We start from the raw sequence: 14,927 nt of genomic DNA, 5'->3' as shown, positions 1-14,927 counted from the left end.
CATTAAACTGTTCATTCCGTTCAGCAGATCATGTAATTCTTCTTCCCTTTCACTCAGGATATCAATGTCATCAGCGAATCTTATCATTGATATCCTTTCACCTTGAATTTTAATTCCACTTCTGAACCTTTCTTTTACTTCCATCATTGCTTCTTGGATCTACAGATTGAACAGTAGGGGCGAAAGACCACAACCCGGTCTTACACCCTTTTTAATCCGAGCACTTCGTTCTTTGTCGTCCACTCTTATTACTCTCTTTTGGCTCTTGTGCATGCTGTATATTACCCGTCTCTCTCTAAGGCTTACTCCTATTTTTCTCAGAATTTCGAATGTCTTGCACGATTTTACATTGTCGAAAGCTTTTTCCAGGTCGAAAGACCCTATGATCGTGTCTTTTTCTTTAATCTTGTTTCCATCAACCGCAACGTCAGAATTGTCCCCCTACTGCCTTTAACTTTCCTAAAGCGACTGGTCTTCATCTAACGCATCCTCAGTTTTCTTACCATTCTTCTGGCTTATTTGCCACAAATGCCAATGTCTAGCTTTATTATTTACACTGTACAATCACATTTACGACACTCAAGTAGTGTTTCAATATCAGTATCAATCGTTAGAACGCAAAGGTTTACATGTGCATCGTTAATTAAATGTAGAATCAGAAGCGTCGGTTCTCAATTTTCAAAAACAGGCGCACTTGAGTTTGCCGATTATGTCGCCATGGGAAGCAAGAATAGGAAACATTGGTTTAAGTAAACCGTACGTATTTCCTGTCGTAGAATCCGAATGTGCAATAAAATGGGGGGGGGGGGGGCGTCATTTGAAATTATAAAGTTGACCTTACCCACGGAGGAGGGGTGCTTAGGTTGTGGCCAGTTGAACCACATACAGATGTTCACTTCACTTATATTAATTTCTCACCTAGAACTTTTTTTTCGTACGATACGTAGTTTCCGAGATGTTTGATTGTCTCAAGTTAAAGCAAACACTCTACATACAGGATAAACCAGAACTCCACTGACACATTTTCAGAGGTTGATCTGTGATACCTTCTGAGTATTTGATAGAAAGAGCCCTCGTCCCGGCAGTTCGTTACACAGTGATTGCTCCAGTTAGCGTTGTATCAGTGTTACATTGAAGAGAGTGCACAACAGCGTCATGGTCGACGGTAAGCACTGTGTGTCTTGTTTCCATTCGCTCACGCTACCTGTTGTTTGCAACAGCAATGCCGTCTTTAAGTTGTTACTCTCAAGTTTGCATTCAATACAGTACAGTTCTATCTAGGGTGGTGTTTCCCGGCAGTGTTAGTTGTGCGTGATACGCTGCAGGACTATGAATAACTTTACCGACCAGGAGCTGTCCAACATGCATATTGTGAACGGGTTCACTGAATACAGTGTAGGAGCGGTACCACGGCGCTACGCTGCGCTGTTCCTGCACCGACGGCAACCGCGTCACAGTAGTTTTGCGTCTAAGGGTTGTTGCATCACTCTGTGCTTTTGTTGTGTACTCTACGTTTTGGTTATTGCAAGTCACAGGTTTCTTCACTGTTGTGGAGGTATTTTCACAGAAACAATGGGGACTGCGGAAGGAAACCGAATAAGTCATAATTACGTTATCACTCTAAACGACCTGCTGGAGGCCGTGGATCCCTTGCACCAAAATACGAGGATCACTCCAAAAGAAATGCACACTATTTTTTTTAAAAGTCATCTTTTATTCTACATGTTTGAAAGTTTTACAGTATGTAGATACATACTTTAGGAACAATATTTTCATTTCTCCGCCTAATTTCCATCCCTCTCAACTACCTTACGCCGTCTTGGAACTGGCGCCTGTATACCCGCACAGTAAAATTCTGGACCATCCTGTTGAGCCACTGTTTGGTAGCGTGCACAAAGGAGTCATCATCTTCTAACCTTGTTCCACGAAGAGTGTCTTTCAGTTTCCCAAAGAGATAATAGCCAAATGGAGCCAGGTCAGGACTGAAATGTGGGTGTTTTAGTGTAGTCCATCCGAGTTTTGTGATCGCTTCCATGGTTTTTTGACTGACATGTGGCCGTGCATTGTCGTGCAACAGCAAAACATCCTGCTTTTGCCGATGTAGTCGAACACAACTCAGCCGAGCTTGAAGTTTCTTCAGTGTCGTCACATATGCATCAGAATTTATGGTGGTTCCACTTGGCATGATGTCCACAAGCATGAGTCCTTCGGAACTGAAAAACACCGTAGCCATAACTTTTCCAGCACAAGGTGTGGTTTTGATTTTTTTTTCTTGGGTGAATTTGCGTGATGCCACTCCATTGATTGGCTCTTCGTCTCTGGTGAAAAATGATGGAGCCATGTTTCATCACCTGTCACAAGAAATTCATCTCCACCATTCTCGTACTGTTCCAGAAGTTCGCTGCGTACCATTTCTCGTGTTTCTTTGTGAGCCACTGTCAACATACTGGTAACCCACCTATCACAAACCTTTTTTTAATGCCAACACTTTCAGTATTCTGCAAACACTTCCTTCCCCTATCCCAACACAGCGTGACAATTAGTTCACTGTGATGCGTCTGTCAGCAGTCACCAATTCGTTAACTCTCTGCACATTGTCTGGAGTGTGTGCAGTACGAGGCCTGCCACTGCGAGGACAATCCTCAATATTGCCGTGCCCGCTTTCATCACGTAACCTGCTTGCCCACAGACTAACTGTACTGCGATCCATACACCTTTTTCAACCTCTTGTAGATGTTTCCCACTGTCTCGTTTTCACAGCACAGGAATTCTACGACAGCACGTTGCTTCTGACGAACGTCAAGTGTAGCACTCATCGTGAAGATATGCTGCGACGGCGCCACTCACGGGAACAGGTTGAACTAAGTTTGAAATCAAGCGGGAAGGATGTATCTACACACTGTAAAACTGTCACACATGCAGAATGAAAACTGTATTTTTACAACAACAAAAAAGTGTGCATTTCTTTTGGAGTGACCCTCGTATACAGAAGGTATCTCTGAAGAATCTCTGAAAGTTTGCGGGTGTAGTTCTGGTTCATTTCAAGCACTTCTCACAAAATACCGGTATACAAGACTATAATGTATACAAACAATAAAACCTAAGAAATAGACAGCGGTGTATTTTTGGGATGGTAAATACATAGTTGCTAATGAATCTTCCGGACTGTATAGTTGTGGTCGAAGAAACTTTCCGGTTCCTGACGTTTCCGCCAGAGCAGCGCTGGACAACTTCGGAGGTGCCCTTGGCGGCTCTGAGTTTTGCGATTGATGAGTCGGACGTCGGAGAGCGACGTAAATACTAAGTAAACCGGGCGTGGTCGAGTTTACTTGTAGCCAGCAGAGATAATCTTTGCCAAAGATAAAACTGACCATAAATTATTGAGTTTCATGACTTCTTTTTTCTGTTAAAATTATCAATGTGTTTATATATTACGATAATTTCTGTGTATAGTTCTAGATAATAGTTTGTGGTAGTGGATAAAATTTTGCTTCCGGAAAACTCATGATTTCCTGACTGAAAGCATGCTTTGATATTGCTGATTTTTCCGTTTCCCCTAGCCAGCAACGACTATTATGTTCTATGAATCTTGTATTCATGCCTCTCCTGGTAGTTACAATGTATACTTTTCGATGAGTACACGGAAACTTGTATACTCCACTTGCTGACAGAGGATGGAATTTTTCCTTTACAGATCGGAGTGCCAGGCATATTTTCTTAGGTGGTCTGAAACCGATCTTATGTCATAACAAAACGGACAGAAATCGTGTTCTTCCGTCGCAGCGTTTTATCGTAATTCTTTTTCCTACTGTTATTCGGCCGCAGGATCCTATTTTCTTTTTTTGCCTGAATAGCCATTCTTCAAATGGCTCTGAGCACTATGGGACTTAACATCTAAGGTCATCAGTCCCCTATAACTTAGAACTACTTAAACCTAACTCAACCTAAGGACGACACATACATCCATGCCCGAGGCAAGATTCGAACCTGCGACCGTAGCGGTCGAGCGGTTCCAGACTGAAGCGCCTAGAACCGCTCGGCCACTCCTGCCGGCAGCCATTCTTCTCAAAAGATTGCTTCACACGATTTAATTCTACGTCCAGGTTTTCCATTGTGCAAATTCTTTTGACCCTGTCAGTAAGACTTTTAATGTCACCACTCTTTCGTTGCACACGATGGCTGTCCTTATACAAATATCTACCAGTATGTGCGGTTTCCCGAAAAATCTTATGTTTCAACATCAGCCTCCCTCATAACTAAAACATCCAAGAAGGTTACTGCGTTGTCTTTTTATATCTCCTGGACCTAGAATTAAAACATATGAAACAGGCTTTTGGGAAGAGCAGTTATTCAGAAAAAGAATTAATGGGATTCTGCGACCGAGTAACACTAAGAGAAAGGATAACGATAAACCGAGCGATGGAAGTACACACTTTCTCTCCGTTTTATAAAAAATGTAATTGAGGAGGTCGGCAAGATTTTACAGAAACATGGCATCGGAACGGTTTTGATGCTAGTGAAGAAAGTTTGTGAAGCACTCCGGTCTGTAAAGCAAAACGCAATCCACTGTCAGGAAGTGGAGTATACAAGATTCCGTGCACTCATCGAAAGGAGAGCATTGGAACTACTAGGAGAAGCATGAATACAAGACTCAAAGAACATAAAACTCTTTGCAGACAAGAGAAAACAGAAAAATGAGCAGTAGCAAAGCGTGGTCCTCAGTCAGGAAGTCATGAAGTGAAGTTTTCCTCAACCAAAATTTTATCTACTGTCACAATTTCTTATCCAAAGCTACATAGAGAAGCCATCGAAATATACAATATAAGCATCGTGATAATTTTAACAGAAAGGAAAAAGCCATGAAACTCAATAATATATAAACACTGGCTCTGCAGAATGGATAGAAAAGTTTTTATCCTTGATAGGCGACAATCGATAGTTAAGTATTATCTCTGAAAAAGATTATCTCTGATGATTAAGTGTTAACTCGAACACGCCTGCTTTACACAGCATCTTTGTAACTCTAAGAGGCCTGACTCGTCAGTCGCCAAGTGTCAGCGTCGTGAGGAGATCCTCCGAAGATGTCCAGTGCAGCTCTGGACGAAACGTCAGCAACTGAAAAGCTGTTTTCATCGCGGCCACCTAGTCCGGAAGGTTCATCGGCAACCATGGCATCCACTTGTGAAAGCCTTCATTGTTCGATAATAAATACAAGTTCATGCAAGTGAAACTGCTGCGTAGACAAAGTTATTGTAATGTGAAATGCAAACATACCCTTCATCAGCTTCTACGTCCCAAAGGTTGCTCTATGCAGCGGCCGAAAAGTGATGCACAGAACGCAACGTGGTCCGTGTGTCGGCAGGAGTGTTTGCAGCGCGGGATGCAGAGCTGCCCAGGGACGGCTACGGCGCGCTGCTGCGCCTCAGTGACATTGGCCTGCAGGGCGGCGGCGGCAGCAACAGCGACAGCGACAGCGCGCACGTGAGTACTGCAGCTGTGCCCGTCCTACTCATATCTGCGGACACGACCGGCCACTCCAATCGTGAGGTTCTTAACATCCCCAAGCCATTACTTACGTTTGCCACGCCTCTCTTCAATGGAACTCTGTTCTCTGCCCTCAAAGAATTATTTGACAAGACCAACCCATAGCGCCCTCACCCCCCCCCCCCCCTCCCTGCACCACACATACACACCCACCCGCCCACACCCTCAAACCTAATGTCACTCTCTCTCTCTCTCTCTCTCTCTCTCTCTCTCTCTCTCTCTCTCTCTCTTTCTCTCTCCCCCTTTTCACACACTAAACACACAGAAAAAAATTTCCTGTAATAATAATGATAATGAAAAATCCCCAAACCTGCTCTGTCTCTGTCGCTCTCTCTCTCTCTCTCTCTCTCTCTCTCTCACTCTCTCTCTCTCACACACACACACACACACACACACACACACACACACTCAAAATTTATGCACAGACACCTCTGAAAGATTCAGAACAACTGCCAGTAACACCTTCCACTGTTCCATCATCAGCCATCTTGTTTTTACACTTTCAACTGTTCACTGTCCGCCATTTTTGTTTTTACAGCTGGTAAACAGTGAAACAGTGACAGCTCAATGTATATGTTTGACAGTGATGAAGATGAGGAAAAAGAAAATGTAAGTGAAACATAATGTAAATACACACACACATAGAATTAATTAATTTCAGGCACAGAAATAAGAGTGTTCAAATCGTAATTTTGGCTTAAACAATTTATCTACTTTAAGGTGTAAGTGGTTGCAGATGACAAAACTGTGGGACAAATCAGTCACTGTAGAAAAACAAAACATCAGAAAAATCACACCATGTGGCAAAAAGGTATGAATTCATAATTTTATGTGTTTTCTCAAGTATCTGTAATTATGATTTAAAAACTAATAGTCACATGTCTACAAACAATAAAGAACATTCCTTATCTTTAACAGCCATAAAATAAAAAGTCCACTCATGATGCTGCAGCTGCAGTGAATCATGTTTGGGTTAAAAACAAAACTGTGTTTTGCTAAAGGCGGATCCTATCCAAAAACATATGTATTGTTAAAGCAAACACGGGAAAAAGGTGCTTCAACCCCAAGATGATTATTTTCCACAGAAGTTTCGTTCTATAGAGTACCGAAGCCAAAGGCTTCGTACAATTCGTGAACTGTAGCAGCACTAGGATCTAAGACTGATGCTACACGAGTAAGATTAAACCAAGGAACATTTACAATAAATTGTTTTGGATTATTCCTTGGTCAATGTTGAGAAATTTGTGGAACAAACTATAGATTTATACTAAACTAATATTTGTAGAAATGCAGTAAATAAATTTATTAACGGATTAACATAATTTAATGACACAGTCAATAATATAACATCAGAGAATTGATAAAAAGGAAATTACTGAAATACTAATACACTTTGAACGTCAGGTTTGGCTAAAAATAACTTTCTGTTTTATCAAAAAACAGTAGGTTAGTGATTATTACAATAATATTATTCCTCAGTCAGAATTTTTTATTTTCTAATTGGATTTCGGAGTACAACTCCATTTTCAAGGACTCCATGGATATACTGGCCGACACATCTGCTTCTGTTTTTCACCTGCGTTCGACCACATGACTTTCGTCTTCTGCAGTGGCAAAAGAGTCAGCTATTACAATACTGTAATTGCCCCCTCAAGGGCAAAATGTAATATTCTGAGGAGTAAAAACAAATGTTTTGAACAGTAATTCACTCATGATCGTAAATTATTTTTAATATATCATTACTGCTATGACTGTTTCGTAAGACTGCAGTGCTGATTACAAAAGTTACTAACAATTACAGTTTTGCAGACAAAAACATTAATGCATTTACATTTTGAAACTATTTAGCATTTTAATTCAACCACAGTAATCACTAAGTTTTTCACTAATGCATAAGACGAAAGTCACTTGGTCAAACGTTGGTAAAAAACTGATGTAGATGTAACGACTAGTATATCCATACAGTTCTTGAAAATGGAGTTGAAGCCCCGAAATGAATTGGACAGAATGTGCTAAATCAAAAAAATTGTGACTGACGACGCAATATTGTTACTTAATCATCCCTAATAGAAGTTATGGTCACAGACAGCCCACAATGTAATGTCTATTAATAATATAAAAAACAATACTTAAAGCTTCCTTCTAATGGAGAACTAAATCCAAACCCCTCCAATACGACTTCTTATGTGATGTTCTCTATTTGTTGTATTTTTATTGTACTAATTTTTATTTATTGATTTATTCGAATAACTTCTTCCACAACACGTTAAAACAATTTTCAATTCTTGCTGTGTTCATTCTTTTTTCTCGTCGCCGAAATTCGTTTCATATGATCTGATCTCTGCTTCGGTAGCTGTTTGATGTTGTGAGGCTGTTTTCTTTCTCTTTCTTATTCGTCCCTGAGGTCCATGTTCTGAACTTTGTTCCTAAAAAAATTCCTGTTAAGTGTGTCCATTATGTGGATGTTTACTTCTCTGAGATCAATTACTGTCTGTGTAGATCAATGTTTCCCAACATGGCGGTGACTACCCCGTGACAGCTAAAATGTTATTTTCTGAAGGGCTAAAAATAAAGCTTTTAACAAATTTCAGTCACGAGACTAAATTATTTTTAATGTATCATTATTGCTATCACTGTTTTATTAGACTGTAGTACTAATTACAAAAGTTACCAATAATTGCATTTTTATACTAACATTAATGTGTGGCACAATGTGGTGCAGGTTGCAGTTTGTCTAATAAATGTATGAACAACATCTTCCTCGCAGAGTACATCATCTACACAGGACTCTGTACCATGTATAAATATGCCTTCTCCAATTTTTACGTAGTTTTCACAGTTTTTCAGATATTGCTGCAGTAAAAAAAGCAACTGACAACACAACAGTAATTAAGTAATAAGTGCTACACTTACGTAGTATGTACACTGCATTAATATTACTATTTTTAATATTATTATTATTATCGCACAAAGCATTGGCAGCTTAAAGTCTTCCTATTTTTGGCAGTTCAGGGGTACTGCTTTACAAGCAGTAGGCCTTGCCATTGAGCTCTCATTTTAATTTGGTTTATTTTAAATAGGGCGCGCGCTGTACGTGAAGAAATTGTCGGTAGGGAGAGGAGCGGTACAAAGGAGCTGCACGAAGCTCTCGCAATGCACTGACAATTGCGTCGTCATTATCTAAAAAAGGTTGTCAGAAATAAGCAGTACCTGTTGTATCATTGACTTATTAGTCCGTTGTTTAGTAAAATCTTTACAAAAACTAAATATGATTTCCGTATCTTTCGTCATTTCAGAAATGAGAGAGTTCAAAAAAGTTTTCTTTTATTCTAACGTTACGTTAGGCACTAATTATGATGATGGGGGACGGGGTCCGAATGATATTGTGTGTGTGTGTAAGGAGTGGGCGGGGGGGGGGGGGAGGTAATGGTCTGAGAAATGTTCGGAACCACTGGTGAAAATCTTGTTGATGTCCTTTCAGTTTCATAATTTTAGTAAAGATTTGCTTTGTACTAATGTTGTTTAATCGAATATTTTCCCGTGTAGCTTAGATCTAGGAATAATTCAAAGAAAGAATTTAACTTGAAAAGATTCATTTATTCTCAATGTTTGGTCCTTCAGTTAATACCTTCAATTTTCTTTTAGACTAAACTAGAATATTCTTAGGATTGCTATTAATTCCTTCACTATTTTGAGTAACACCAGCGCAAGTTAAAACCACTGGAAACAAATTAAGTTTAACCTTGCATTATATATTTAAAACACCACTAGGGCAACACTCATTTAATGCAACAACATTCTTGTTCATTTGAATTTTTATTGCAATATTATCAATTAATAGCTTGAAAACCTGCGGTCGCCTTGAAAAATTATGCTACATATTTAATTAACATTTTAAACCAAATGTTACTCTCATCTTCAGGTAGTTTTAGAGCTCAGTTCCCTAATAACGCAATCTGACTCGGAAATTTTTTAATAACGACGGTAGCGCTTTCTCAAGCTCATTGGAAAAATTCATTAAAAGCTTCTGAAGGGAACAGATTAATAAGTTTCAACCAGGAATCCTATGGCATTAATGAATAGATGTATAATGAGCTTCATCTTGTAGACTTAAATCATGCAAGACAATGTATTTACAGCCTTTACGATCTGAAACTAAGCGCCTGAACAAGAAATTTCTAATCTTAACAAACAGTGACGAAATTTATGTTTAATACACTCATCTGACTAAACCTCAGCTCCAAACTGAATACACCAACAAACGGCATCACGTCGACTTAGCTGATAGCTGCAAATGTTACGGAAAACAGAAGAGTTCGTGACCGAGTAAAGAAGGTGCATTTCTTATCGAAGCAAAACAGTTGAAAGGGGCTAGTTACCATGACGAAACACAGTGCTGTTTTAAATCGTTATATGGTTGTAATTTCAAACTATGGAAACCATTTAATGCAACGAAAAGATGAACGAAAATTGTGATAGAAAGATATTCTAAAGTTCCAAAATTTTGTTCACACGATAGGTAACCCTCATGGCCGATTACAGTTCGTATCACTACCGCACAATAATCATCAATGGTGTAGTTATTTAACAACAATTAATGTAATATAATGTAATTTAGTCGTTCTTCCTATTTGTAGTTGAAAGAGAGAGAGATAGGGGGGAGGAAGAGAGAGAGAGTTTGAGTGGCGCTAGTATTCACGGATGTTTTAATCACGATTGGATGTCGCCACCTACTTGGGCACATGGTTCCGAAGTGATCACTAAAAATGCTAATTTTCTTTATGATCTGAACAAATATGTGTCGCGAAAATTTAATCTTTATAAACAAGACTCAAAACCAATACGATATAACGAGAAGCGAGAGTGATAACATTGGAGTGCGCAGATTCATCCAAGAACTTGCAGTGACCTTACCCAAGTCTATGAAACAGCATGCTGAAACTGAAGATCTGCAGCATTCACCAAAAAACTAGCACCAATGTGTTCCCACAGCACGAAAGCTGAGTCCAGAGTGTGGTTTCCTGTTGCGACCAGCTTGACAAACTGAATTTTTTGCGGCGAGCACCTGATTCGTTCCCGCACTTCAGAAGCCCCTGACCTCCACGAGAAATCTCACGTATTGCTACGCATAGATAAATGCTGCACAGAGCCAGGCATTTCAGCGCGTGAGTTGTACCGTACTTTGAAAGGGAACAGAAGACTGGAGAGCAGCGCGTTGTGTAAGAAGTCTATGTGAATAGCTGACCCCTTTCAAACTTCTTAAGCTTATACTCTTACATTCTCTTAAGAAGTAATCATTTAGGATTAGCATTTGGCACTGATTTACAAATATGACTAAGATTAGTATTATTTGAATTAATCATGCAAATCCTATATTTCCACTCTTAGTACCTCAAGGAACACAACTTCCATTAATACCTTTTACAGAATTAATTGAAACAATTAGAAATATTATTCAGTTAGAAGCATTGTCTGCAGATTTCTTGTTCAGCTGTGAAACATGATGGTACAAGATCTGCACCTTAGTAATTACTTGCAAGCAAATAACAGCAACAGTAAAATGTAAATCTTTTAAACAACATGTATTTATGTGTTTTGTCTTACTTTTAAAGCAATGCACTTGTTTTATTATTATTTGCTTCTCCCTATCCACCTTCCCCGTCCTTTGCAGAACGTCTCAACAGCCCACCCATCCCCTATTTAAGTATTGCCTCTTCACATGCCTCACCGATATGTCTACGTAGTTCCATGAATCTTGACTTTTAAGTTCATGTTATGTTTCCATATTTCTTAACTTGTGCTTGAGTCATTACAAAGTTCTTTATTTTGCTATGCTGCTTTACTTGTGTTTGTAGACGAGTAGTTATACATCATTATTTATTTTAATAAGCGTGTTTTGATGATGTTTGTTGTTACGTCTTTCATATAACCTCTTCCATTGTTCTTTGTTCCGCAATGACGTCAGATAACCACAAGAAAATCGCCTTGGTGGCCAAAATCGGTCGTGAGGATCGAAAATAAAAGTACATTTATGCTGTTATTTAATTCCAATAAATTATTTGTGAAGCTCGCAGGAAATATATAGCAAGATGCTTATTATTAACACTGTTAGGAACAACAAAACCATAAATAGCAATAAATTAATTTTCATTATTAATTATTAGACAAATATTATTATGAATTCTAGAATCAGCAGTGGCAATACTCCAAGAGTTTCTCGATTTTAAGAACGTTTTCCTGCTAATAAGAAGAGAATAACTATCAGCGCCAGATATGTCATCTTATTTCAACAACTGAAATTACAGTAGGGTTTCAACTTATTCTCTCACTGTTTGTTGAGGTTCCCAATTTTTCCGCAGGCCTCTAGGGCCTTACGTCCCTTTTGATTTGTAATTCTTTATTATTATAAGTAATCGTTTATGATGTATTCTTTGTAGAAATTTGGAGAGCACTTTTTCGATTTTTTTCTAACTTTTCTTTCGTGCTACATGTGTTTAATCAGTTTCTGATGTTAACATTTGTGATACTGTTTCTTCTTTTACTTCTCTTCAGACTATTTACGAGTAGAAATCTAATCTTCACTCTTTATTACACATTTCTTGCTTCTGATTTCTCATCCGTGATTCACTTCCATACGACAGTGCCGCCAGAGTAACAGTCTTACAAAACTTAAATCAAACTTGTTTCAAAATTTTATTTTTCGATTCCTGCTGATTGTAGCGTATATATTACTTAACATATTCACTTCAGTTTTGTGTGACTTCATCGTAATCATTTGTTATACCACTGCCGACATATTCCAAGCATTTCATTTATTCCATTATTTTATGGTTAATGGAAATATTAATCTGTTATGGGTATTTGCCCATAAAAATTATAGTTTTAGTTTCCAGCACAGAAATTTTCAAGCTGTATTCGTAACTTGTTTTATTCAATTCATAAACAGCTATCTGCAGGTTATTTTACTTCCTAGAAATCAGTGTAAGATCCTCAGAATAAAGCCGAGATTTTTAACAATGACAGATCATTCAACTGCACCGCCATAGTTGTGCTGCGAAGTTCACGTAGAAATGTTTTTGCTGTTTAAGACATAGGCCTCAGTGACCGAACGTCGTTCTCCTGTAGTGTCTGTTTCACTAGCGTGGAGACGTGTCTGAACACCAAGGATATCTGTACAGACGTGGCGAGTCGCAGTACGTCTGTGCGTTCATCTTAGGATTTACCATCGATACACATCGCTTCTTCCGAAAGCCTCCCCTTTGACGAATCACTGATGGACAATGTATGTCTTCTGTTGCTATGTGATCTAAATCGAGATTCATCCGAGGAGAGAATTGTTCTTGCTCGTTCGTTATACCTTAGTAAAGCATGTTAAAGCGTTAAAGCAATGTACACATAACGTAGCAACGCGCTTTCGAAAGTCAAGGCTTTCATTATTGAACTACAGATATTCAAACTTTCTCAGAAATCCACTGAAACACGCATAATACAAAACATTTTGCACAAAAAGTCATCGTCTTATTTCTCAATGGCCCACTTCCATTGTTAATCAATCTTAACTTGATCCTGTTCCAACCCGAGAGCAGTGAAGTGTACTTTTCTATGTCTCCAGTAAAACTACGTGTGAGACACATTCGAATGAGTAGAAATGCTGTCATTTGGTTACTTACGCTTTATTTTATTTTAGATATACCACTAGAGAATTTGAAGTTCTATAAATACTTCTGTTATCTATTATAACTACAAATTACAAAGGGGCGTTGTTTTAGATTTGCGTTATAGAGGGCCTGAAAATCCGTTAAGAACTCAAATATTTATAACCCTTGTTTGCGTGTTCAGAGAGGAAATAAATTTGACCTATTGGAGGTGGTTTAAATACCTATTCGCAAACTTAAATACGAACATGTTCTGAGCAAAAAAATGAGGATAGCGGTACTGAATTTTTAACGGCTTTCCGAACCTTCTCATGTTATCTCTTTACCAATTTTGAGCTGCTTCGAACTGGCCGGTATCCCACCACTACGTAATAGCTCCCCGATATTCGAAATTCGACCAACTAGGAAATCTCACATGCCTTTTCTCGTTCATACAGAATCATTTAGCAGCCTCACTCACAAACATGAATTTGTGTGCTGAAAAAAAAATCCAGCAAATAGACTGCAGTACCGCATGTTTGCATTTGGTAGTTTCGTACAGAACATTTCATTTGTAACGATATATTGAACTTCCATGGCATTTACTATTTGTTTCATCTATTCTCGAACTGCTGCCATTTTTAGTGACTTCACTATATTCTGTAGAAACTAGCTTGTGTGTGTTGTAACTAACATTTTCATTTTAACATGTGGTTTTGTGTAGTACTACGTCATCTTACAGTGACCTAAGTAATGTATACACGTTCAGCTGCCTAAAACACCACGAACCAATTCAGCGAACTCTCTCACTGTAAAACACTCACTCCGTAAGACAAGGGTAATCTCTTAAGAAGAAGTCACCAGGGCCCTCCGATTGCCCATATGTCGAGGACAAAGCAGTGGTTCGAAGGATCTGTTCAATAAAGGGATATCGACGTCGGAAAACTGACGGCAACAAATTGATTTAAACATACACATTTAATAAACAGTACTGAATGATAAGCCTGACTTCTTCCATCCGTGTGTAACTACAGCACACATAAAGACTATGTCCATATTAGAACACAGCTACTACATCTAAAGACCTGGAAACCCATCCGAAAAAAAGATGAACTACCGATGAGGAAACGCAAATAGAAATTAGGTGAGGAACTATTTTATTTATAGCAACAAGTTAATAGTTTTAGTATTGAACACAGTATCTGACACAATACTCAGCCGGCCGCGGTGGCCGAGCGGTTGTAGGCGCTTCAGTGTGGAACCCCGCTGCTGCTACGGTCGCAGGTTCGAATCCTACCTCGGGCATGGATGTGTGTGATGTCCTTAGGTTAGTTAGGTTTAAGTGGTTCTGAGTCTAGGGGACTGATGATCTCATATTTTCAGTCCCATAGTGATTAGAGCCGTTTGAACACAGTACTCACTTTGGTGCATATGGCTCATACAAGTCTCAAAAACAGAGTTAGAGCCCCCAACCTCTCGTTGCAACTACTTCCAGCAAAAGAAAAAAGAAGCCCACAAGGCTGGATTTCATTCCTCCCTTTGTCACTTTGTCTTAAGCTGCGAATACTGCCAGTCCACAGAGAAATGCAACTCGCTCACCACCCCTACAGTTCCTTTTTTTGTGGGCGGCACTTGTGAAAGACTTCGTCTATGAAGCTCTCCTTTGAGAAACTTTCGTTGCAGTACGACGCCGAATAACAACAGAACTAAATGCGGTACTTACAGGCACACTGCTTAAAACGTCCGCAA

The 14,927-nt window shown here is 39.1% G+C and overlaps 1 protein-coding gene across 1 annotated transcript in view; it reads left to right on the top strand.

The window, feature by feature from the left end:
* Window positions 1–14,927, top strand: part of LOC126329072 (uncharacterized) — a 535,869-nt gene that overhangs the window by 401,996 nt on the left and 118,946 nt on the right. The window contains exon 7 of the mRNA XM_049996104.1: window positions 5,363–5,481. Coding sequence (XP_049852061.1) covers window positions 5,363–5,481 — 119 coding nt within the window. The remainder of the gene's footprint in view (window positions 1–5,362; window positions 5,482–14,927) is intronic.

Source organism: Schistocerca gregaria, chromosome 2, assembly GCF_023897955.1.
Source record: "Schistocerca gregaria isolate iqSchGreg1 chromosome 2, iqSchGreg1.2, whole genome shotgun sequence".
Lineage (NCBI taxonomy): Eukaryota > Metazoa > Arthropoda > Insecta > Orthoptera > Acrididae > Schistocerca > Schistocerca gregaria.
The sequence above is the reverse complement of the archived record's forward strand: the minus strand, read 5'-3'. Positions and strand labels throughout refer to the sequence as shown.